At 43.2% G+C, this 25,926-nt stretch overlaps 3 protein-coding genes across 8 annotated transcripts in view; 2 read left to right on the top strand and 1 right to left on the bottom strand.

Annotated features, from left to right (window-relative positions):
- Positions 1 to 1,056, top strand: part of matr3l1.2 (matrin 3-like 1.2) — a 20,866-nt gene extending 19,810 nt beyond the window's left edge. Inside the window, exon 22 of the mRNA XM_051954658.1 lies at positions 164 to 1,056. Coding sequence (XP_051810618.1) covers positions 164 to 226 — 63 coding nt within the window. The 3' untranslated portion in view covers positions 227 to 1,056. The remainder of the gene's footprint in view (positions 1 to 163) is intronic.
- Positions 47 to 16,358, bottom strand: LOC110970135 (matrin-3-like). Its single transcript, XM_051954778.1, is given in 23 exon segments — positions 47 to 1,148; positions 1,237 to 1,358; positions 3,031 to 3,094; positions 3,667 to 3,934; positions 3,936 to 4,277; positions 4,360 to 4,493; positions 5,692 to 5,820; positions 5,911 to 5,936; positions 6,023 to 6,095; positions 7,123 to 7,223; positions 7,307 to 7,443; positions 8,108 to 8,192; positions 10,154 to 10,674; positions 10,766 to 10,890; positions 11,479 to 11,595; positions 11,826 to 11,951; positions 12,329 to 12,451; positions 12,523 to 12,551; positions 12,629 to 12,705; positions 13,317 to 13,355; positions 13,577 to 13,638; positions 13,760 to 14,637; positions 15,297 to 16,358. Coding segments are annotated over 23 exon segments (3,627 nt in total). The 5' UTR covers positions 15,313 to 16,358; the 3' UTR covers positions 47 to 1,115.
- A 706-nt stretch (positions 16,359 to 17,064) lies between these two features.
- LOC110963907 (serine/arginine repetitive matrix protein 2-like) overlaps positions 17,065 to 25,926 on the top strand; it is a 33,641-nt gene continuing 24,779 nt past the window's right edge. For 4 of the 6 annotated variants that reach the window (XM_051954754.1, XM_051954755.1, XM_051954750.1 and 1 more), the window contains exons 1-4: positions 17,065 to 17,227; positions 24,150 to 25,051; positions 25,174 to 25,235; positions 25,457 to 25,495. In XM_051954754.1, coding sequence (XP_051810714.1) covers positions 24,185 to 25,051; positions 25,174 to 25,235; positions 25,457 to 25,495 — 968 coding nt within the window. In that variant the 5' untranslated portion in view covers positions 17,065 to 17,227; positions 24,150 to 24,184. Of the gene's footprint in view, positions 17,228 to 23,352; positions 25,052 to 25,173; positions 25,236 to 25,456; positions 25,496 to 25,926 lie in introns of those variants that run through there. The other 2 variants (XM_051954753.1, XM_051954751.1) reach the window with 2 other exon arrangements.

Below are 25,926 nucleotides of genomic sequence, written 5' to 3' on the forward strand. Positions count from 1 at the left end.
ACTCATTTATTTTATTCATGAATAACTGCACCACAACAGCAGCAGCTTCTTCTTTTTCTTTATTTGGTGAAAAAACAACAGAAAGACCATCGACCGGATGGAGTCACACGATCCGTTTACAAAATAAATAAAACTAACAGACAAATAAAACCTGTCGTTTCAGAAACACCTGGAGAAGGAACAAACCAGATCAGAGAAGAAGAAGGGGAGGAAGACGACTGCGTGACGAGGCAACTTCCTGTTTTTATTTCACAATAAAATTCAAACTCAGACTCTGATAGTCGCAAACAAGAGCAGCTGTTTGGGGAAAAAAACTTTAAAAAAAATCTAATCCTCCCGTCTCTACAGCGATCATTATCAGCTCTAATACTGATCAAACAGAGCAACAGGAAGTCCAAACTACCGATCAATATTCAAAGAATTAAAGACTGTCCGTTGTAGCTTCAGCAGAGGAAATATTTGTTTTGTCTTTAAAACATTTTTTTGCATCTAAAAAAGCTAACACGTCTGTGGAACTACTTCCACAGAGCGTATCCTTCTAACAAAAAGCGGAAGGATACGCTCTGGAGAAATAGTCCCATCATGTAGCTTAAAAAAGGTTTACCTACAAGTGAATGTTTTCTGGTTTCTTTCATCGTCAGTAACAGCAAACTGAACATCTTTGGAAAAAAACAAGATGTTTTCCACCATTTTCTGAGAGTTTAAGAGACCAGACAGCTGATCGGTTCATCCATAAAGTCATTAAGCTACTATTGGTCTTGTTTTTGAAAAGTCAGAATTATCTTTACTGTTTTGACTCAATGTCCACCAGTGAACCATCTGGAGCTGCAACCGTTTGAATATTAGTTTTTTGTCCTCTTTACGACAGAAAACTGAACATCTTTGAACAAAACCAGACGTTTCTTTTAATTACGTGTATCCTTCCGCCTGCAGGGTGGATGGATGCGGTGAGGAAGTAGTTCCAGCCGGTTCGCTGCTTTAAACTGTTCCTGTCACTTCTCTCGCTCCGTATTTTCTGTATTTTCATGTTTTAGAAAATAAACCTGTTTCCTCAGACGTTGTCTTTGAGTTCAGATCTTCTTAAAGACTTTCTGACGTTCTGCAGAGTTCCTCCTTCAGCTCGTCCACGGATCTTTCCCCGTCTGCCCCTGAAACAACAACAAAACGAACCGATTCAGTATGAAGCCGTTAAATCTGGTTTCCACGGTGACCTGATGTGCTGGTTTCCATGGCGACCTGGTATCGGCTGTAGTGCGTCGGGCTGCTGCAGTGCTGCTGTTTGGCTTCGTCCTCGTCAGCGAAGATCAGCTGACAGAGATTACAGAAGTAACCGACGACGGGACGCACGAACTCCGTACCTGCAGCACAGGAAACACCGAGGGGACAGTGAACGCACCACAGCTCGACAAAGTTATTTCATCTCTACGGCAGACAGTTAAAGGTGGAGACACTTTAGTCACAATAATACCAACAAAGTGGACTCAATGCTGGAAATGTGACCACTGGGACAAGAAATGTCTCAAAAATGACCTGAAGCTGTAAAATACGAGAAATGTGTCTGAAATGAGCAAGAAAATGGACCAAAAGGACAAATTTGACAATGAAAGGACTTCAAACTTGTGTAAAACGACCAAAAGGACAAGAAACGTTTCCCAAAACGGCAAAAACTCGTCTGAAACGTTCTGAAACTTTTAAAATGACAAACTTCTCCCAAGAGTGAAAAACCTGACCGAGAAATGACTTCAAACTCGTTTAGAACGACTAAAAAGGACAGGAAATGTTTCCCAAAAGTCTTAAACTCGTCTGAAACGACTAAACTTGCTCATAGTGACGCCACTAATTAGACATTTAACCCTTTCAGGTAAACTCACTCATTCAGAAACTATTGGTCTTTAAAATGGAAAAGTTCCTTTAAATGGATCCATGTTTCTACTAAAATTCAGTCTTCGGTCAACATTTCTAACTTTTGAGGTTCTAACATGAGTAGAGCTTCATGTTTTCTTCAACTAAGGTAAGATAATGTTCCATTTTTTTTGGTATTTTGTCTTTAAATCCTTCTTCAACGTGACTCAAACTTCCACTAAAGGACTTAAAATTTGTGTAAACGAATCCGTTGGTGTCAAAATGGCAAAAAGAATAACTGTTGATCTTGGAAATGCAAAAATAAAGCGCTAAGTTTTCAAACCAGGCTGGAATTATGGCCTTATAAACTTCCAGTAAGTGTTGCTATCTATGAATGGATCCATGTTTCCACTAAAACAGTCTTTGGTCTCCAACTGTTGAGGCTCTGAAAGACGCTGGTTCCAGTTTTTAGCCACTTAAAATAAATGGTGATCGACTAAAGGATTAATACTGAAACGTTTATTTAAACGTGTCAAACAGAAATTTAAAATTTGTACAATTTTCATGTTATTCTAAATTCTCCTTAAGTACTAATAATCGATGTAATTCCTGGAAAAATCAAACGTTCGACCCCAAACACCAACAATGATTACTAATAAAGTTAATAATTAATCATTGAAGCTGCTTAGGAATGAAATCATATTTTTAAATCCCAAAGAAAGTTACATTAAAAAATACAAAACTCCTTGAAGAAGAAAAACTGTATTTTTGTGAAACCAAATAAAACTTGGACACAGATGATGCATTCATGATCTGATTTGGTGACTCCTTTCACATCCACCAACAGGTTTTGGGGTTCTGAGGGTTAAAAAAGAAAATAAATCATCTCGTCTAAACGTAATTTAAGACTTTAGATTTTAAGGTGTTTTCTTCGGACATTTCAGAATCTACAGACTTTCTATCAAAGATGAAACTTAACTAAAGATGTTTTTAGGAGATCATTTGTGAACTTTATGCTTCTTGTCTGTGATGATTGTTGGGTTTGTTTCTTCTTCAGTTTAAAAATGTAGACCACACCCACTAAAGTCAGCCAGCCAATCAGAGAAGCCCGATGTGTGATGTCATAAATCCATCTGGTGACATCAGATGAACGTTCAGTGAAGACGTGAGATGAAGGACGTTTCTTACCAACAGGTTTGGCAGATTTTTCGGGTTCGGGCCGTCGCTCCGTCTCCGCTGCAGCGTCATCGTTCTGAAAACATTCGTTCGTTTACGTTAAAAGATGCTGCAGTTCGAATTCTTGGTCGATGAACACAATCAGAGTTTCAGTTCTTCAGAGTTCAACAACAGATATTATCCTCCGATACTTGTTAAGAGAATTCAAGCCAACATTAAGTCTCTTTAATTAGCCGTCCTGATGTTAAGAGCGCCTCCTGCTGGTCAACACGTTCAACTACATACATTATATCTTCAGTGTTAGTAGGTTTTATTTCTGTTCAGTGTTGGAAATGTGGAAAAATGTTGAACACGTTTCAGCTTCGTGTTTTTACTGGTCTTGTTTTCAATGCTAGGAATTTTCTACATACTAAGTTTTGTACGTGTGAAGTTTTCTGGATACATGGTTTTTAAGGACAGTTTTCAAAAGTCTAATTTTCTATAAACCTCCGAAACCAGACTTAAAATTAGTCTAAAACTAGTCTAAATTTAGTCCAAACCCAGGCTTATAATTAACCCTAAACCCAACCCGATTGTGACTCATTGACGATTGAAGACTTTAATATTGTTCAAAGACTTTTGAAGGAAACTGTTGGTGTTCAGCCGTACCTGTTCAGGTTGAGGTTTTGGACCATCTCCAGTGTCAACTGGAGGATTTGGACTCTCTGAATCTTTCACCTCCGACTCTGACGTTTCAGACTCCAAACAAACTTCAGTTGTCTTTTCTTCATCTCTCGGTTCCTCCGCCTCTGACAGTTTCTCTTCCAGCTGATCATCTTCCGGTTCCTGTTTTATCTCCAGATCTTTTTCGTCTTTTGCTGATTCTGCCTTCAGGGTTTCTTGGGACACTGAGTCGTCCTCCGGAGTTTCTTCTCTTTTTGGGTCTCGCTTTCTGGACTTGTTTTCTTCTCTGGCGTGTTTCTGCCAGCATCATCCTTCTCTGATGGGTTTTCGAGGTCCTTTTCTTCACTTTTTTGTTCAAAGACTCATTCTCTGGAGTCTTTCTTGATGTTGAATCTTCTTCTGGAGTCTTTTCAGGAGTTGATTGTTCTATAGTCTTTTCAGATGCTGACTCTTTCTCTGCTGACTTCTTCGAGGACTCCTTCCTCTTCAACCGCTTGTCGGCTTCGTCCTGATCTGAAGTTCTGGATATGCTCCTCCTGCTTGGACTTCGGCGATTGCTCCTCCTGCTGCTGCCTTTGTCCAACGGTACACAGGTCCTGCAGAAATAGGGATTATAGGATGAGCAACAACAGGAAGCTGACGAAGAGAAACGAGGATAGTAAAGAGGAGGTTTCTGACCCGTTGCTGAGCCGGTGGTATTTGTAGGAGAGGCAGACGATGGGTTTGAAGTTGTTAAAGATGATGGGGGGTTTGAGGGTCAGCTCTCTGGCAGCTTTTGAGGCCTCTGATGAACTCGACATCTCGATGAAACTCTGAAACACAAAGACGGAAATCATCCCTTAAATCTCAGAAGATCAACAAAATCCACTGAAACCTAAGTCCAAAACCAAACCAAAAGCAAAAACCAAAACTAGTACAAAGCAAATCCAAAACAAGTTCACAATAAAGTCCAAAACAATACCAAGATTAGACTGGACATAAACACCACGTTTGAGCATCAGGCGGCTCATAACTGTACCTGGTACCAGAGCACCTTAGGCCAAAGGTTGATGATCAACTTCACAGTCATATCATCAGCCGAGTGTGAAGCAGCAGTCCATGGTTTTCTGCTGGAAACCTGTGGATTGCTCCCTCTGGGTTGGGGGGAGTTGCTTCCCCAAGCAAAAGAGTCACAAGTGATGGGAAAATGGAGCGAGAGATGGACAGGCGGATTGGTATGGTGTCAGCAGTAATGCAGGCGATGTATTGAACTGTTGTCGTGAAAAGGGAGCTGAGCCTCAAGGCAAAGCTCTGAATTTACCGTCCATCTATGTTCCAACCCTCACCTATGGTCATGAGCCGTGGGTAGTGACTGAAAGAACAAGACTGCAAATACAAGCGACTGAAAGGAGCTTCCTCTGCAGGGTGGCTGGGCTCAGCCTGAGAGAGAGGTTGAGAAGTTCAGACATCTAGAGGGAGCTCAGAGTAGAGCTGCTGATCCTTCACGTCAAAAGGAGCCAGTTGAGGTGGTTTGGCCGAGGGGGGGTTGGAGGGATTATATATATCTCTCCTAGCCTGGGAACACCTCGGGTTCACCCCAGGAAGAGCTGGAAGGCATTCCTGGGGGAGGGACATCTGGAATGACCTGCTTTGTCTCCACGACTTAGCCCCGGATGAGCAGAAGACAACGGATGGATGGATGGACAATATCAAGTCCAAAAGAAGTCCAAAATCAACTCCAAAACCAGTCCAAAGCAAATCAAAATTCCTTCCAGAAGAAAGTTTATCCATCACATAAATCAACATGACTGTTGACCTGTTGCTGTATATCTCCCCTCAAACAGCTGCCATGGTAACCAGATGATCAGTGTCAATAACTGCCTGTGGATCTGTCATATTTCTGCTTTTGCTGGCAGTTACACATTCAGGTGTAAAATGAAACCAACGGTTTGGTTTCACAGCAGGAAAATCATAAGTTTGAACAGATCAGCCTGATTGTAAGTAAAATAGTTTCTGTTGAGTTGTTCAGACCTCTTGTTGGCCATGGATCAGGATGTAGCGCACCGCTGTCCCAAAGTCTCTCACCAGACTGAGGAACTCGGAGGTGGGGAATTGCGGTGGCAGGTTGGTAAAGCAAAGCACTCTGCTGGACTGCACTGGCTGCAAACAAAGAACATTATTATTACTAATCCAACACCAGGAGCATGTTGGATGTATGTAACAGACGGTTTCTTAAGGAGTAGGATGTACCTTTGGATCATCTTGGACTCTGTCATCTGCAACAAAAAACAGGAGATTAAAACCAAACAGGACTCAACTGTTTCCTCATATTTTACCATCTCCAGACCTCCTGTTCGTCTACCTTCATCAGACTTGTCTTCGTCCAGTTCGTCCAGAGTGATGCAGTTCTCCAGGTCTACTGGGAAGTCTGGTTCCTGTTAAACACAGAGAGAAATGAATCAGCATCAAACGCATTTACAGTCAGGCTGTGGGCTGCAGCTGCTAACTGCAGATTAGATTTTAAAATCCCCTTCAGGACCCAACGCGACACCTTCAGACGTCTTGATCTGTTCGACCAAAAGTCCAAATACATGTTATTCAGAAGAAGTTCAGGTGTTTGAAATATTACCCATATCCTCAAACCTTTCCAAAACCAGACCAAGAATCAGTGTAAAACCAGATTGGAACTAGATCTGAAACCAATCAAGAACCAGTCCAAAACCAGAATATAAACCAGTCCAAATTGAGGCCCTAAAACTCGTTCCAATATCATGACATCAACAACCCAAAACTAATTAAAAATCACCTTAAAACCAACCTGAAACGAATTCCTATAACAAGGTCCAAAACCTGTCTACAAATAGTCACAACCAGAATAAACCAGTCCATAATCAGATTTTAAAAGAGAATAATCGAAAACTAAGTCCAAAACTGAATTTAAAAAACAGTTCAAAACCCAATGAACCAGTCTGGATTGAGTCCCTCAATCAGATCCTACAATGAAGTCTAACAACAGGTCCCTAAACCCATCCGAAACCAGGCTTAGAATTTGTCTTAAACTAGTCTAAATTTAGTCCAAAACTAGAATTAAAAATTGGTCAAGAGCTAGTCTAAATTCAGTTCAAACCAAGCTTAAAAATAGTCAAAATTCACTCCAGCTAGTCCAAAATGAGATCCAACATCAAGTCTTACACCAAGCCCTAAAGAAGTCCAAAACCAGTTCCAAACTCATTCCAACACCTTTAAAACCTGCCCAAAACCAAGTCTAAATCTATTCTAAAACCGAATCAAAAACCAGTCTCACCTTACTCTTAAAACAAGTTCCAACACCAAGTTCTAAACCAGTCTAAAACAAGAACCCTGTTTCTGTGAGAACCCTCTGCATCTTTGTCTGATTGGAGCTCCGCCCACAGTGAAACACCTGAGCACCATGACAGCAAGTAAACCTTTGGGACTCTTTACCTCATCCTCCTGAGTCTCTGCCGTTTCCTCCGATTCTTCCTTCTTCATCCCACAACCGTCTTCCTCCTCCACCTTATCTTCAGTCTTTTCATCCGTCTCATCTATAAAGAAGTCAAACACTTTAAATTTCATCTTTTACCAGTCGTTAATCTTCAGAAACAACCAACTCGACTCTGTTTTCTACCTTGTTCCAGTGACTGTGGACTGTCCTTCTCCTCAGCAGCTTCCTCCTCTTCTTCCTCCTCCTCCTCCTCCTCCAGATCCTGTCCGTCCTCTGCGATCACCTCCATCCCCTCGATGTCGCTCTCCTCTGCAGAAACCCTGCAAGTGATCATATTGACATCTTTACATCTGGTTCAGTCCGTGCCAATCCAGACAGAATTCAGAAAATATGCCACTGCATCCTTTCGGAATATGTTAGAATTGATGCATCGGGGACCAAAAACTAAATTCTGTAAAACATTCTGGCAGAACTTTTTTTGGTCGACATTTCACCAACCTTAAAATATCAGCAGCAAATATGGCAAGATGCATGTATGTATTTATGGTCCTACCGCATCACCATTTTGTCAAAATATAACAAAACTGGACCCTTTACCTGCCATATGTGCTGCACATCAACTTCTCCTCAGGTTACAGGACTCAAAAGTTGATGAAAGACTGTATTTCTAGCAGGAAGTATTGTACTACATATTTATGAGTTTCTTGGAGATACTGAACCTTTAAAATGCTTCTCAGGTAAGATGTTTACAGGGGAAAATTACACAAATTCACAGTTCAGAACACAGACTAAAACCTGGAAATTAAGCCATAGTATTTTACAGAACAGTTTTCAGTCCTCAGGAACAAATGCGTTAACTCTGAGTAAAATTTGAGACAGTGGAACAACACCACAGACACGCATTCCAAACGATTCTGTTTAAGCTGTTTGTTTGCTGCTTCCGTTTTCTCTCTTTGTTGATTTAGAAGAACAACAGGAACTCACTCTGCTTCCTCCTCTGTCTGCTCTGTGTCTGCAGCTTCAGGTTTGGAGGCGCTAAGAGAAGCCGGATCATCTTCAGACCTGGACTCTGGAAGAATCAGCGTGTAGATTTAAGGATTAGACGGTGGTTCTCAAACTTTTTCTGCCAAAGAACAAAAAAACTTTCACACACGTCCAACATCCTGAATTTTGCAGTGGTTTTCTCATCAATCACTGCTGACACCACATCAAGGGGAGTATTAGATCCTCAGCTATTGTATGTGGATTCTTGTACTTGGTGATTCTGAATGACTCTGTTAGTAATTTTCCGTTCACTGAGGCAGCTTTTACCACCACATGTTCCTGCTGACGGTATTCATCAGGTTTTCTCTGAAAGAAGTCAAGTGGCTTCTTGACGTGACTGGGATGTAATGTCTCCATGTGTCTTCTTAATTTGCTTGGCCTCATACTGTGACAGTTTTCTAACAAAACACACAGGGGTCTCTCCTCACCTCTGACCAGAGTCGCTGTGAAGCCAAGAGCGAGATAAGCCTCGTCATATTTTCTCAACTTCTTTTCTGGAGGCTGTATCTTGTCTGTCTTCTGCCTCATTTTCTTTTTCGTCCTGGTCAAATATTTCTCCATTCTCTGCCACTTCTGACAGCTAATCATCGTGGTTTAAGCAGAATGAATTGGGGACGCTCACCGTGTCAGTGCAGTTTGAGTATTGCTGTGCGGCGTGAAAAACAGGCCAACGCTAAAACAACAGCTCGGCTAATTGGTTCCGCGTAGACGGACCTTTTCCACTCAGTCACTTTCGTGGATGAATGATGCCCGCATTCTCCACCAAAATCACACTAAACTGTCAGTCAAATATGCGGGGGACTAACGTTGAGGCGTTTTTCTTGACATGGAAAACACCACATCTGAACGTCGGCAGCTTGGTGGGCGTGTCACTACTGGGCCACTAGGTGGTCACATGACAGCCCTTCAGACCTTCAGTCAAGTAGAGGCATCAGACCAATGTGGCAGCTCGGTCTCAAACTTTCTTTTATTATGAAAAGAGTTCAGCGACAAATATTTCTGAAAGCATTTGAGGTGGGACATGAGCTGCTGAATCTATACTCATTTTAGTTCAACAACGGCTACTTTAGACAGTTTACGAAAGTTTCGCGAGACGTCGGACCTCCGCTCCCTGTGCCTCATTTGCATAAAGTAGAAGTCAGGTCTACTTAATGGAGATGAACTACAGGCAACACACCGCAACGAAGCTCAAAAGTCAACTAAAACATGAAGAAAGGCGTTTCACGTAGATAATGAATGGGATGAGAGTAATTGACAGATTTTGTGGACACGAACCTTAACGCATTTTGGATGAATTTGAATTTGGCTGTTTGCTACATTCTTGAAATTAAGTAATCAAGGAAGTGTTAATTTTTTCCTGTTTTTGTTAAATTAACCCTTTAAGCTTCAGTGTACCGCCGGCGGTACACCTACTAATTTGCATCGGAATTTCAAGAATGTCCGACGGGTGCAAACGCGATTATACAAACACTATACACCGATGGAAAGCTTAGATTCTCATGAATCCGCCGGTATAAACCACTTTCAGATGCGATTACCACAGCGGGTGAGAAAAACACATTTGTCCGACAAAAACAAATATTCATCCATCCGTTCTCTATAGACGGCTTCAACGCACACAGCGCGACTCACATTTCCGGATTTATTATTACACACAAAAAAAAAGATTCCACAAAAAACGGCCATAATCCAACCTTTTGCATCCAGATGACACAAGCCAGTAAACTATTTTGTCCAAAACATGTCCTGAAGTCTGTATAAAATCCCCGAATCGGTCGTTTTCAAGGAAATGCACCTCCCGATGCACGTCCAATATTCCCCGTATTTTTCGTAATTTTTTTTATTTAAAAATACAATATTAGCGATTTTTTGTACTGAAAACGGCTGGAATTGACTGAAGCTTAAAGGGTTAACTGTATCATACTGCACAGAAGACCTCTCTGATTGCTGTCTCCTTCTAGTCGTGGTTGTTCTCGGTCAGCTTACCTGATTCCACCGTCTTTTTCCCGGACGACCCGGTACTGGACTTGTCACTGGACCCTGGTTTCTCTTTGCTGGTCTTCTCTCTGGACTTGGATCTGCTCTTTTTCTCTCTGTTTGACTTTTCCCTGGACTTGGATCTGGTCTCTCTGCTGGACTTTGTTCTTGATTTGTCCTTGGACCTGGACCTTGTTCTTGATTTGTCCTTGGACCTGGACCTTGTTCTTGATTTGTCCTTGGACCTGGACCTGGACTTTGTTCTGGTCCGCCTGTTTCGGCTTGACTTGTCTCTGGATCTGGACCTGTTCTTCCTGGAGGACGTGCTGCTGGATTTGTCTCTGGATCTGGATCTACTCCTCCGGTGTCGGCTGGATCTTTCTCTCGATCTGGACCTGGTCTTGCGGTCTCTGCTGGATTCCCTCCTCGTCCTCTTGGTCCCTGACTTCTCGTCTTTCTCTCGACTTGAACTCCTCGCCCTCTTGGCTGAACGGGGTTCCTCCTCGTACCTCTTTGCAGATGGAACCTTCCTGCAGGACAGAACAGACCAGAATCATGAAAAATCAATAATCTGCGGATCGGAATCGACCGATTGATTTCCCGTCGGGTCGGTTTGCTCACATGAGGCTCTTGAACTCTCCGGAAAACGAGACTTTGATGGAGTCGCCGTTGATCCTCAGAGTGTTGGTCGAATAATAATCAACCAGCTTCTGAGCGTCCAAAACATTTTTCATCTCGACAAACGACTGAAACATAAAAACAAACCATGAATCTGGACGCTGCTCATTGGAGGCTTCCCATTGGACGCTGGTCCGGCAGAGCGTCTGAATAGAGCTAGCAGCAGTAATGGCGGCTGCTGGGGTGGATCAGACGGTTAGATGACGAAAAGTAACGTTATCCTATGGTTAGAAGATGAAACTGAAAGACACCATCAGGAGAAATTTGTGGCGCGTCATGTATCAGAAACCTGTGGGTTAAATTTTCTACAGTTTGGTCCTTTGGCTGCATCCTTTCACCGAGTCAGAACTCTAGTTCAACACATCCTTTATTCTCCATTCTCACCAGGCAGAACTCTACAACATCATTAAGAAGAGTTTAAACGTCATTTGAGAGTCTAAGCAGGACAATGCAGATCTGTTGAACTGAGGACGACAATGAGAAAGAACTGGAGCTGAGACGAGTCAGAATTAAACTGTAGAGCTGAAAGTAAAGGAGTGGCTGGTTGAATCCCAGATATACGCTGGATGTTAAATGTTCCAGCAGCTTCCTAACCGTCCCGTATCACCTGTTATCAGAGCGTTAGCTGACTGAAATGTGCTGCAGTCTGATCTCACCGTAGACGGCAGGAACAGCGTGTAGAGCGGCAGGCCGAAGCGTTTTACGATGCTGAGCAGATCTGACCGTCCGTCTTCTCCGGCTGGAGCTGGACTGAAACTCACCACCTGAGAGCTCTGAAAAGACAAAATTGAAACTGAGAAGGACGACCGACAGGCCGGAAACTGAGAGTAGGACAATAAAGCTCTTTAAAGTTCAAATTTAACTGCAATAATGACTGTTACCATGGAGATCTAGCTCCACAGCATCAGTTACCATGGAGATCTAGCTCCACCACCTTCATGACACTGGAAACTTTGACTTCAGACCTGAACCAACCACAGCGCTGGTTCTCCAGACGGCCCACCTGGAGGAAGCTGAAGGTGTTGGAGATGCTGAACTCGATATTCTCTCCGTTCACAGTCGGGGGATAGTTGACGTGAAACTTCACCAAGTCTTTGGCCTGGTCCACAGTGCCGAGCTCCAAGAACGCCTGCAGGTTGACAGCAAAGTTCTACTCAGAACATCATAAGAGGTCAGGAAGAAACTTTAGTCCTATTTGGTTGATTTTGTGGTGCCGAATTTGAGGTTTTGTTGCAATTTCAGCGTTTTTGTGGAACTTTAGGTCCTTTTTAATGGTGATTTTGGGTGTTTTTCCTGACCTATTTGAACTTTTCAAGGTAGTTCTGGCTCTTTTTGGGGGCGATTCCTTTTGCCTTTTTGAAATAATTTGTGATTTTACAGCTGTTTTAGTCATTGTAGTGTCAGTTTTCACCAGAACTCAGTCACTAGAGATGAAGAACCAGATGTTCTAGGAGGTTTCTTCATATCTGTGACATGTTGAGTGTGTGTCCAAGGTGGTGGACTCACTAAAGATGGAAACATGAGGATCTTGAGGATCTTTCCAAACGGTTCCGTCAGCTTCCTCAGATACGTCTCGTCCACAGACTCAGCCGGAAACTTCACACAAACCACTTTTCCTTTATCTGCGGTCTGACACAAAACAACCATTACTTAAAGCAGGAGCGGCGAAAACACGACTTCTGACGGGTTTCACTTTTTACCTTCGGCAGCTTCTGGTTGGTCTGCGATGCTGCAGAACACAAGAAATACGTCAGAAACAAGAAGCACAACCCCATCAGCTGATAAACACCAAAATGCTGGATTTACTTTGGCTCTGATTGGACGTCTGCTGTGGCGGGGAGGGTTTCTTATTGTCCCTCCTCTTCTCCGATTGGTCGTCCTCCCTGAAGCAGCACAAAGGTTCAATTTAAATAAAGACTACACTGTTATTGCAGATTTTATTAGGGGGTTTTGTTTGTTTCTAATTTGTATTTTACATTTATTGGACATTTTTAAATGATTTTTCCACACATTATTTGCTGTCATTTAAATATTTTTGTTTTGTAAAACAATATTTTGGACAATTTAAAAATACATTTCATTTTTTCTTTTTTGACATTTCATTAATATTTCTCAGGTATCTATTAGACATTTTTAAAGCACTTTTCTGTCATTTCCTATTTTTTCCATTTTTAGATCTTTAAAATCTACTTATAAAAATGCTTAAGACATTATTTTCGGATTTTTTTTGAATATTTAATTAACATTTTTGACCCTGTGCTAATGTTTATCTGACATCTTTAGGATATTTTAAATTATCTACATTTTAAAACTTTATTTTCTGTATTTAATTAATATTAAAGAGTTATATTTTGTGCATTTGTTGTTAATTCAGCTTCGTTATTATCCGTTTATTTGCTCCAAACAGCAGCTGATCACAGATCTGAAATGAACCTTTGATTCTGATGATTAACTTTAGTTACTTCAAGGTGATGAAGTTCAGTGTTTTACTGACCTGCTGACGGTTTCCATGCGACAGTCCCAGTTAGGAAACCTGGAGAAGAGAAAGAAGGAAGTCACTAAAACGTATTATGAACACGTATGTAGAATGTGAAGCCTCCGTTTTACTAAGGTGTTAACATCTTTGAAAATGAATAATTCAGTAAACTTGTATCTGAGCTGTGAAGACATTTCTGAGTTGTCTCCTCGTCCTGGTTGTTCTGCTCCTAAAGGCTTCACTCTGCAGGCAGCAGAAGCAGCTGATGTTGAACTTACTGCTGCAGGAGGCTGAGCTGTCCGTCTGCATGCAGGGTGCCATTGATGTGTTGGATCCAAACCTGAAGGAAACAAAACAGGAAATGAGCGACGTGGCTCCGCTTGTGGCCGACGGCCGCAGCTCCCATCATCCTTTGCTGCAGCTCACAGACCCCTCCCCCCGACAGTCGCAGGTGAACTTACCCTCTCTGACAGCACAGTGATTTGACACAGAGAGCACGAGTACGGGTACGCCGGCGGAGTGGTCCCGTGGAAGTCCAGAGCTTGTTTCATGACGGGCGTGGAGGCCGAGGGTCGGACGCTTCTGCTGGAAGAAGAGCCGGACTCGCGCCGCCCCTCCTGGGGTTTGGCTGTGGGAGGAGGAGCTGCTCGGGAATCGGGCCGTTGGGCTTCAGAGTGGCGAGAAGGACGAGCTCTGCTTCCCTGTTCTGCTGGGCTGAAAGAGGGACCTGGACCAGTCTTACCATAGTCAGAGGGGCCTGCTCTGTGTTGGTAGCCCACCGAGAAGCCCGAGGATGAGGATGATGGAGCGTCTGCTCTGCGGGTCCTGGAAGAGTCCCGGTGGTCCTGATTAGATGGAAGAGAAGTGGACGGTATGAGGTGCAACGGGTACTGGACCGGCTGGTTGTGGAACTGATCAAAGCTGCTGGGGGGTCGGTGGGTGGAGCCTGTGGGGTAAGAGGATGATGATGATGGAGCGCTGGATGGGAAAGGTTTGACAGTGCCTCTTTTGCTTTTGATCTGTTTGAGGATGTGCGGCAGCGACTCCACGGTCAGGACGTCCTCCGGCAGCTCGGCCAGCAGACCCAGATCTTCAGGTTCCAGACCGCAGCTGCTCAGGATGCTCACAACGCCGTCCTGTGACGCCGCCCTGGAGGACGAGGAGGAGGAAGACGACGGGTAGGAGACGCACTCCTGAGGCCTGTAAAAGTCGCTGGACTGGTGTTGGCGGTCTGCGGAGCTGTAAGGTCCAGGATCAGGACGGAGGTCGGTGTCAGACCGTCTGTACGGGTAGTTGTGAGACATGGCGGGAGGATGTGGAGAAACGCTCGCGGCGTTTCCTGCAGACAGAAGGTGTCAGGGAAGACAGGAGGTCAAACATGTGACGCTGGAGGACGAGTCGTCCTGAGAGAAAACAGCTGAGAGCAACGAGACGCGTTCAGGACCGAAACTGATGAAGGAAGAAACACAACGAGGGGTTAACTGAAACGGCCTTCAGCACCGATACAGATGATTGGGTATCAATAAGAACTGATAACTGGAACCAACAGAAATTAAATGTTCCACGTTAGCAGCATCTGATAGCAGAAAACCTGTCATTTATAGTCAGACTTCTTCATAAATAAGGACTTTTAAACCTGAATTAGTAAAACAGAAACGACAACATTTAAGCGACATCAAGCTCATGTTTCTGGTCAGATCAATTAATTTAGATTAGGGCTGGGCGATAAATCATCTGTATGCTGATCTTCTCTATTTTGCTAAATCTTTTTCTATGCTATTCCTTTAAATCCCACTAAGGTCCAGATTGTAAAGCTTTATTAATTATTCGTCTCCAGAATGTTTCACGTTAATCTGTGGCTGCCTGCTAAGCTAGCCGCTAGCCGTTAGCATAGCATTAGCCGCTGTGGGGGTAGTGAGTGCCTGAAATGTGGAGATGGACTTTAACTTCCACGATTAAATGATCAACAGTTAAAACAGCCCATCCACGTAAACTCACCTGGTCTCAGGTTCATTTCACTGATGGAGACTTGAAGCTTCTCTGTGCACACAGACTGTGAGGCGTTTAGGGAACATCTGGAAAATGTAGCAGCTGCTGATGACTTTAAGGCCTTCAGGGAAACTGCGGTGTCTGCAGATGAGCAGATGTTCAAGTTCTGTTGCTACTGATTTTTAATTCGCTTTTCGGAGACGCTCTGATTTAACTGAACATTATTTTTTGTTTGCTTATTAGCAGGAATGTAGCTCAACATCAAAGTAAAAGTCTGTTGAAAAGACTCTAAAATCAATACATGGTAAATAATAGTGGTGTCAAAATAAATTATAATAATTCTGATATTGTTGTTAGCGGTGCAGCCCTCATCAGCTGAATGGACATAAAATCAGATGGAGAAAGAACCGGAAATCGTTCTCTGATAGTTTCGTTCTTGAAAAACAAACTCTTTTGCTGTTGTCAAATTACACCATATGAGAAAGATTCCAAACTGCTTTTTTTTTTTTATTATTTTTTATTTCATCTGGAGATGTACTGCCCGAAAAATATCCGTCTGGAATGACTCATGTTTTCCAAACAGAATTACTGAACTCACCTCCTGAAGATTCCTGCATTTTAACAACACGTAGCAGAGAAAAGCTAAATGTTTTCTGTCAGTTGTTCCAGTATCGTGCAGATTTATCGACACAGCGACAAATGAAGCAAGAAAAGACGGAACATCGAGGTTTGTTGTGCTGGTTCCGGTGGATTTAAAGCACTTTATTAACGTTTGAACTGTGAAAAACCTGCAAGAGGATTCACAGAACCAAGTTAGCTTCACAGCTAACAGTTAGCTCACCTAGCTAACAGTTAGCTTCACCGAGCAAGCTTTTAACGGGCGGCAGCAGGACTCACCTCAGATTGACGAAGTCAGACGAACGACGCAGCTTGACAAAACACGAACTGCCAAGTTGAACTGTAATTCTTCGTTACTGACGCAGAAACTCGCAGCTGAATCTGGACACAGCTGCAGACAAGCTAACTGACCGTCTCCTTCCGGTCTGTTTATCAGTGGTCGGACTGTGAGCCCCTGCAGCTGTGGAGGAAAAAAAACAGAAATTAACTGAAATACAAATATTTTCAGTCAATTAATTAAATACATACAATTTTGAAAAATACACATATTGTAAAATTATAAATAAAATGTTTTATATAAAATAAAAAAAGCAATAAAAACCATTTCATGAAAAAAAATACTGCAATCATATATATCAGTCATGCACTATTTGAAGACTGACTCTTTTGCAGTAAATAGGAGAAGCTCTCCAATCCCGTTATACACTGTGTAATGACAATAAAGCACGTTCTATTCTATTCTATTCTATTCTATTCTATTCTATTCTATTCCACTCTCTCTCTCTCTCTCTCTCTCTCTCTCTCTCTCTATATATATATATATATATATATATATATATATATATATATATACACGTGTGTGTGTATACATAATGATATATATATATATATATATATATATATATATATATATATATATATATATATATATATATATATATCATTATGTGCTTGTGTATAGATTGCAGTATTTTTGTGCTTTTTTTCATTTTATATATCACATATTTATTTTAGCATTTTACGACATATATATTTCAAAAATTATTTAACTAACTAATGAAATATCTGGTCAATGAATTCACTGAAATTATTTGTATTTCGGTTAATTTTCAGTTTTTTTCCTCCACAGCTGCAGGGGCGCTCACAGTCCGACCACTGATAAACAGACCGGAAGGAGACGGTCAGTTAGCTTGTCTGCAGCTGTGTTCAGATTCAGCTGCGAGTTTCTGCGTTTTTCTGCGTCAGTAACGAAGAATTACAGTTCAACTTGGCAGTTCGTGTTTTGTCAAGCTGCGTCATTCGTCTGACTTCGTCAATCTGAGGTGAGTCCTGCTGCCGCCCGTTAAAAGCTTGCTCGGTGAAGCTAACTGTTAGCTGTGAAGCTAACTTGGTTCTGTGAATCCTGCTGGTTTTTCACAGTTTAAACGTTAATAAAGTGCTTTAAATCCACCGGAACCAGCACAACAAACATCAATGTTCCGTCTTTTCTTGCTTCATTTGTCGCTGTGTCGATAAACCTGCACGATACTGGAACAACTGACAGAAAACATTTAGCTTTTCTCTGCTCCGTGTTGTTAAAATGCAGGAATCTTCAGGAGGTGAGTTCAGTAATTCTGTTTGGAAAACATGAGTCATTCCAGACGGATATTTTTGGGGAGTGCATCTGCAGAAGAAATAAAAAATAATTTAAAAAAGCAGTTTGGAATCTTTCTCATATGGTTTGATTTGACAACAACGAAAGAGTTTTTGTTTTTCAAGAACGAAAGTATTAAAAAAAAAAAGAACGAAACTATTTCCGGTTCTTTTCTCCATCTGATTTTATTTCCATTCATGTGATGAGGGCTGCACCACTAACAACAATATCAGAATAATTATTATAATTTATTTTGACACCACTATTATTTACCATGTATTGATTTTAGAGTCTTTTCAACAGACTTTTACTTTGATGTTGAGCTACATTCCTGCTAATAAGCAAACAAAAAATAATGTTCAGTTAAATCAGAGCGTCTCCGAAAAGTGAATTAAAAATCAGTAGCAACAGAACTTGAACATCTGCTCATCTGCAGACACCGCAGTTTCCCTGAAGGCTTCAGTCATCAGCAGCTGCTACATTTTCCAGATGTTCCCTAAACGCCTCACAGTCTGTGTGCACAGAGAAGCTTCTGGTCTCCATCAGTGAAATGAACAGTGTTGTTACGTGATGCCATTATTTTCCTCTGTAACGTATAATCTAACTAGTTACTTTGTCCAGCGTTATAACGCCGTTTGGGTTATAAACAAAGACCTGTGCTTTCGTTACTAAAGTCGGGGCTCATGACAACATAGCCTGCAGTCAGTTGTGGTTTGTTGTGGTTTGTTTCCTTCTTTCACTTCCTCATTTAAGCGAGCTGGCTGGTACAACACGGTTTCGATAGATGCCAAGGATTAGACAGTGATGTTACATCACTGTTGCCTGTGGAACAAGGAAGTAAGTTGCGATGTATAGGTAACGTGACTACGCGAGTCACGTGACATCACTGACGAATCCTTGAGAAGTTTTTACACACAAAGCATGTAGCTTTTGCGACGAACAACACACACACACACAAGTGCTGCAACTTAGGACCCGAAGAGATGGCGAGTAGAGAGGAAACGGGGAAGTTGGCGCTTTCAAATTGGAAATACGAGCACTACTTCACCATCATTAGCTGGGTTTCCATTGGTTTTTCGCAAAATAAAAGCGATATTTCTAAAATTTTGACAAAGTACAGAGTTCTCGCCAGGATTTTTTTTCAGCGTAACAGCAGGTCCTCCTGCATGCGTGCGCGCGCCATAGACGGGAACGCGCGCGCGCCATAGACGGGAACGCGCGCGCGCGCAATAGACGGGAACGCGCGCGCGCGCAATAGACGGGAACGCGCGCGCGCAATAGACGGGAACGCACGCGCGCAATAGACGGGAACGGGTCAGTCGACAGGAAAGTACGGCTGAGGTGGGGAGACATAAATGAACCTAGATAGGCACCCAGTTGATAAAAACAAATGCACGTGGCGTTATCTGTCAAAATAACAGCGCAGCGGCCCTAATCACAGTGTTAACCCTTCCTGTTCGGCCCCCGACCGTGGTCAGGAAGCCCGGTGTTAACCCCCTTCACTTCCTCAGCAGCCGTAGAGGCAAAGACACAGGAGCCCAGCCATATCGAATAACACTGCAGCCTTTATTGTCGATCAACAGTGGCTGAACCGCACAGTACCGCGAACCCAACAACTACACACCTCTGCTTCTCTGACTGAACCGACTGCCCGTCTCTCTCGCTCGCTCTCCCCCTCCCTCCCACACACACGCTGCTCTCTCTCCCACTCTCATGACGGAGCCACACACTCACATAACAACAGCGTAATCTTTGAAATGTGCTGGCGTAGCGGCCCTAATCACAGCGTAATCTTTTAAACTGAGCGTAACGGGCCGTTAAGACTGTGTAACGGGCCGTTATGACAGTGTAACGGGCTGGTACGCTGAAATGCGCTGGCGAGAACCCTGAAGTATATTTGCGCTTTGAACATGTTTCCATTGAATGTTGTTCTGGGCAGAAGCATCGTAACTCTCGTAAAATATCATCCCGCGAGATTTCGATGTCGAACCCTTTCTCTCTCATTTCTGTTTCTATCTCCTAACACTCTGCATTCCTCTGCTGTTTGCTCTCTAGTATGGCAGTGATGTTTTTCTCAAGAATAATGACAAGAAAAGTCTCGGTCTCCTCTTCTGTCCACACGTACCGCGCCATGTTTACTCCGAGAGAACTGGTCATGTGACCAGGTACGTCACGTCCGATGACGTATAATTGCGGAAAAAGTGTTTCCATTGCGCTTTTGCGATATTTTTCAATATCAAAACGTCTGAAAAACCACCTCATGAGAGCGTAAAAACTTTTTAGCGATATTTTAGTCCTTTTTCGAAATTCAGGTGTTTCCATTACCAGTTTTTTATTGCGCTATTTGCGTTTTGCGCATATCTAAGGGTAATGGAAACGCAGCTATTGAGAGGCAAGGGAAGAACTTGCATGTGAAGTGCATGTTGTGTCCGGGGGAAAGCGTTTGTCCACATCTGTCGTGAGCAACTCCAATTTAATGAAGCATCTGACCACAACACATGCAGCAACAAAACTAGTAGCCAAAGACACTGGCGATAATACATCAGTGGCTAGCTCCAGCAAAGAAGGGCATGACGGGGCCATGTCGGCTAAGCAGCAAAAGCTAAATTTTACTCACACACAGAAACCTGTCTCGCAGACTGAACTGAATGGGATGATCGGAAGGTATGTCGTTGAAAACATGTTCCCCATCATTAAAAAAATACCCACCAGAGTAAATGTCAGAGCGCCATGCAGACAAACGTTCTCTAAATATCTAGATGACAAGTATGTCAAAATGCACAGAGAGCTACTGAAGAGTTTTAAAGAGATAGACTGTGTCTCTACGACGGCAGACATTTGGACTGCACATAACAAAAGTTATCTGGGCGTCACTGCCCACTGGATAGACCCACATAGCCAAGAAAGCACACAAAAGAAAGAAAGCAGCACTGGCATGCAGAAGATTCAAGGGCCGTCATACACATGACGGTATAGCAACCGAACTAGAGGATATTCATTACCTCCGCCAGGAGATTATGTGATCACCTGTGTGTGTGTGTGTGTGTGTGTGTGTGTGTGTGTGTGTGTGTGTGTGTGTGTGTGTGTGTGTGTGTGTGTGTGTCTGTTAACAGCATAACTCAAAAAGTCATGGACGGATTTTCACCAAATTTTTACAGGATGTCCAGAAGAGTAAGAATCTATTAGATTTTGGAGGTGATCCAAATCACCGTCTGGATCTAGGAATGTTTTGAAGGTCGAAGGACAATTGAGAGATGGCCACCAGGCCATCTCTCAATTGTACAGACAGAGGTCGCTGCAACGATCCCGGGCGATGGCCGAATACCCCGCGGCAGGTTCGGGCTTCCCGGGTCGGGACCGACGAAACGAAGCGGCGGCGAGGCGTGCGGTACCGTCACACGTGCGCCCAACGGTACCGTCACGTGCATGCGGCGGCACCGCGTGCGTCGCTGCAACGATCCCGGGCGACGGCCGAGTCCCCCGCGGCCGCTTTCGGCTGCCCGGGCGGATCGGGACCGACGAAACGAAGCGGCGGCGACGTGTACGGTACCGTCACACGCGCGCGCAACGGTACGTATGTGCGTGCGGCGGCGCCGCGTGCAAAACACTGTGCTGTTACACTGTACATGCATGTTATGCTTTCTGCACAAACTGTTGAAACTCAATACAATCCGTCCATGACTTTTTGAGTTATGCTGTTAACAGACAGACAGACAGACGGCCTGGCGGAGGTCTGCGCTCTCCGAGTGCTTTTCTAGTTCTTCATTTGGCATTTCCCACAAAATTACCGTTACAGTCTGACAATGGCTCTAATTTTGTGAAGGCATTCAAAGTCTACCAGCCCGTCGTTGAAGATGATGAATCAGAATCTGGAGATGATGAAGACAAAGTGACATTTTTGGATGTTCATGATGTTTTAGAAAACAGAGGTGATGCTGATGGTGATGATGCTGTGATGATAACATTGCCACCACATCACAGGTGTGCATCACACACATTCAATCTGGTTTCATGCACTGATGCTGACAAGTGGCTACAGTCATCAGATGTGAAATCTACCTACAGAAGTGCAACAGCAAAATGCACCGCGTTGTGGAACAAGGCTAGTCGTTCCACAGTGGCGGCAGAAACTGTTGATGATGTCCTCGAGAAGAAGCTGATCGTTCCCTGCTCGACCAGATGGAACTCATTCTATGATGCTGTAGCACGAATCTGTGGGATTCCCATCACTGAGCTGAACACACTCTCCTCCAAGTTTGGGGTGAAAGCAATCGCAGAGCGGGAGCTCTCCTCCTCAAAGAATACTGCACAGTTATGAAGCCACTGACAGAAGCCTTAGACAAACTTCAGGGTGAAGATAGATTCTTTCATGGCACACTCCTACCCTCGCTGGAGTCATTGATAGCCAAAACCTTGGACTTGAATGGCCTGCAAATCCTTGTCAACCTTCCAGCGGCAGTTGTCAGGGTAAGAACTAGCCTATTATCTTTAAATATGTTCATAAATTATGAAAAAAGCAAAATCAAATGTATTTTTTTAGCTTATAAGATTGTGTGTGTGTGTGTGTGATCTTGATGTGAAGCGCTCTGTGCCTAGTGCTGTGAAGAGCGCTATACAAATAGACCATTTACATTTATTTACATTTTACATGTGTGTTAGTCAGTATAGTAATGTCATTTACATCATGTTTCATTTCAGGCAGTCAAAACCAGATTTGCGGAGGTTCTGGAAAGCGAGAGTGCCATACTAGCCGCTGTGACGTTACCCAGATTTAAACTACGTTGGCTGCTGACACAGGACAGGAGGGACAAGGCCAAAGAAAGTCTCCTGGCAGAGTGCCGGAAAGTCCAAGACGAAGTCCTGCTTCATGGTACCAGCACATCAACACACAACCTCAGCACTGCCACTGACTCTGCCAAAGAGGATGAGGAGGATGAGTTCTACTGCTTTGTGGATGACGATGATACCACTAATACAGCTGAATCCCAAATTGTAGATTATTTCAAATCGATGGAAAAAGGCAGGGGGACTCTGAATAGATCCCCACTGATAAAGCACATTTCACTCAAATACAATGCAGCAACTCCATCCAGTGCCCCTGTAGAGCGACTGTTTAGCCTAGGGAAGCTGGTCTTTACACCAAAGAGAAACCAGTTGTCTGACCAGAAGTTTGAAAAGCTTCTGCTTCTTAGGTACAATCACTGGTTTAATGAGTAGAATGGTTAGGTCACTGGGATGCCTGGATAAATGAAGGGATGCACAGATAAATGTCTAGTAGTAGCTAAAGTTTGAGTTTGCGTTTTTACAGGAATACAAATGCCTCATATTTTGTTTAACTGTACTTTTATTCATGAAGGAAAAACTTGAAAGAGGCTTCAGTATGTCTACAGACATTTATTTTATTTATTTTAATTTCTGCTAGTGTTAACACTAAGCACTTTATTTTGTTTAATGGTTAAAGAAAATACTTGTAGGCTACAGTATGTCTACCAGACCAGTTGTCTGAAATTGTAAGAGATGTATTTATTTTTACTAGTTCCTGTGTAGTCTAAATGCACCTTAATTGTACTTTTGTTCATGAAGGTACAACTTCAAGTAGGCTGTTGTTGTTATGCCAGTTGCTGTGTGTTGGGTTCAATAAATATTATATTGAAGTGAAATAAATTGAATTATTGAAGTTTATGACAAAGGTTATTTGTTTAAGGTTAAATACCTGTCTATGCTGTTCTACTATGAAACTGGTTTGTGAAACATGCTTCTAAAAAGCCAAATTATTTGACATATAACTCTTTTTTTTTTTAAGTAATGCAAAAATTACTTTTCCTAGTAATTAGTTACTTTTTTGATTGAGTAATTGAGTTACTAACTCAATTACTTTTTTTAAGAAGTAATTTTTAATTGTAATTCAATTACTTTTTCAAAGTAACGTTAACAACACTGGAAATGAATGCGCGACCAGGTGAGTTTACGTGGATGGGCTGTTTTAACTGTTGATCATTTAATCGTGGAAGTTAAAGTCCATCTCCACATTTCAGGCACTCGCTACCCCCACAGCGGCTAATGCTATGCTAACGGCTAGCTTAGCAGGCAGCCACAGATTAACGTGAAACATTCTGGAGAAGAATAATTAATAAAGCTTTACAATCTGGACCTTAGTGGGATTTAAAGGAATAGCATAGAAAAAGATTTAGCAAAATAGAGAAGATCAGCATACAGATGATTTATCGCCCAGCCCTAATCTAAATTAATTGATCTGACCAGAAACATGAGCTTGATGTCGCTTAAATGTTGTCGTTTCTGTTTTACTAATTCAGGTTTAAAAGTCCTTATTTATGAAGAAGTCTGACTATAAATGACAGGTTTTCTGCTATCAGATGCTGCTAACGTGAAACATTTAATTTCTGTTGGTTCCAGTTATCAGTTCTTATTGATACCCAATCATCTGTATCGGTGCTGAAGGCCGTTTCAGTTAACCCCTCGTTGTGTTTCTTCCTTCATCAGTTTCGGTCCTGAACGCGTCTCGTTGCTCTCAGCTGTTTTCTCTCAGGACGACTCGTCCTCCAGCGTCACATGTTTGACCTCCTGTCTTCCCTGACACCTTCTGTCTGCAGGAAACACCGCAAGCGTTTCTCCACATCCTCCCGCCATGTCTCACAACTACCCGTACAGACGGTCTGACACCGACCTCCGTCCTGATCCTGGACCTTACAGCTCCGCAGACCGCCAACACCAGTCCAGCGACTTTTACAGGCCTCAGGAGTGCGTCTCCTACCCGTCGTCTTCCTCCTCCTCGTCCTCCAGGGCGGCGTCACAGGACGGCGTTGTGAGCATCCTGAGCAGCTGCGGTCTGGAACCTGAAGATCTGGGTCTGCTGGCCGAGCTGCCGGAGGACGTCCTGACCGCGGAGTCGCTGCCGCACATCCTCAAACAGATCAAAAGCAAAAGAGGCACTGTCAAACCTTTCCCATCCAGCGCTCCATCATCATCATCATCATCCTCATCATCATCCTCTTACCCCACAGGCTCCACCCACCGACCCCCCAGCAGCTTAGACCTGGAGCAGCTTCGCAACCAGCCGGTCCAGTACCCGTTGCACCTCATACCGTCCACTTCGCTTCCATCTAATCAGGACCACTGGGGCTCTTCCAGGACCCGCAGAGCAGACGCTCCATCATCCTCATCCTCGGGCTTCTCGGTGGGCTACCAACACAGAGCAGGCCCCTCTGACTATGGTAAGACTGGTCCAGGTCCCTCTTTCAGCCCAGCAGAACAGGGAAGCAGAGCTCGTCCTTCTCGCCACTCTGAAGCTCAACGGCCCGATTCCCGAGCAGCTCCTCCTCCCACAGCCAAACTCCAGGAGGGGCGGCGCGAGTCCGGCTCTTCTTCCAGCAGAAGCGTCCGACCCTCGGCCTCCACGCCCGTCATGAAACAAGCTCTGGACTTCCACGGGACCACTCCGCCGGCGTACCCGTACTCGTGCTCTCTGTGTCAAATCACTGTGCTGTCAGAGAGGGTAAGTTCACCTGCGACTGTCGGGGGGGAGGGGTCTGTGAGCTGCAGCAAAGGATGATGGGAGCTGCGGCCGTCGGCCACAAGCGGAGCCACGTCGCTCATTTCCTGTTTTGTTTCCTTCAGGTTTGGATCCAACACATCAATGGCACCCTGCATGCAGACGGACAGCTCAGCCTCCTGCAGCAGTAAGTTCAACATCAGCTGCTTCTGCTGCCTGCAGAGTGAAGCCTTTAGGAGCAGAACAACCAGGACGAGGAGACAACTCAGAAATGTCTTCACAGCTCAGATACAAGTTTACTGAATTATTCATTTTCAAAGATGTTAACACCTTAGTAAAACGGAGGCTTCACATTCTACATACGTGTTCATAATACGTTTTAGTGACTTCCTTCTTTCTCTTCTCCAGGTTTCCTAACTGGGACTGTCGCATGGAAACCGTCAGCAGGTCAGTAAAACACTGAACTTCATCACCTTGAAGTAACTAAAGTTAATCATCAGAATCAAAGGTTCATTTCAGATCTGTGATCAGCTGCTGTTTGGAGCAAATAAACGGACAATAACCAAGCTGAATTAACAACAAATGCACAAAATATAACTCTTTAATATTAATTAAATACAGAAAATAAAGTTTTAAAATGTAGATAATTTAAAATATCCTAAAGATGTCAGATAAACATTAGCACAGGGTCAAAAATGTTAATTAAATATTCAAAAAAAATCAGAAAATAATGTCTTAAGCATTTTTATAAGTAGATGTTAAAGATCTAAAAATGGAAAAAATAGGAAATGACAGAAAAGTGCTTTTAAAATGTCTAATAGATACCTGAGAAATATTAATGAAATGTCAAAAAAGAAAAAATGAAATGTATTTTTAAA

This window comes from Acanthochromis polyacanthus, chromosome 10, assembly GCF_021347895.1.
Source record: "Acanthochromis polyacanthus isolate Apoly-LR-REF ecotype Palm Island chromosome 10, KAUST_Apoly_ChrSc, whole genome shotgun sequence".
Lineage (NCBI taxonomy): Eukaryota > Metazoa > Chordata > Actinopteri > Pomacentridae > Acanthochromis > Acanthochromis polyacanthus.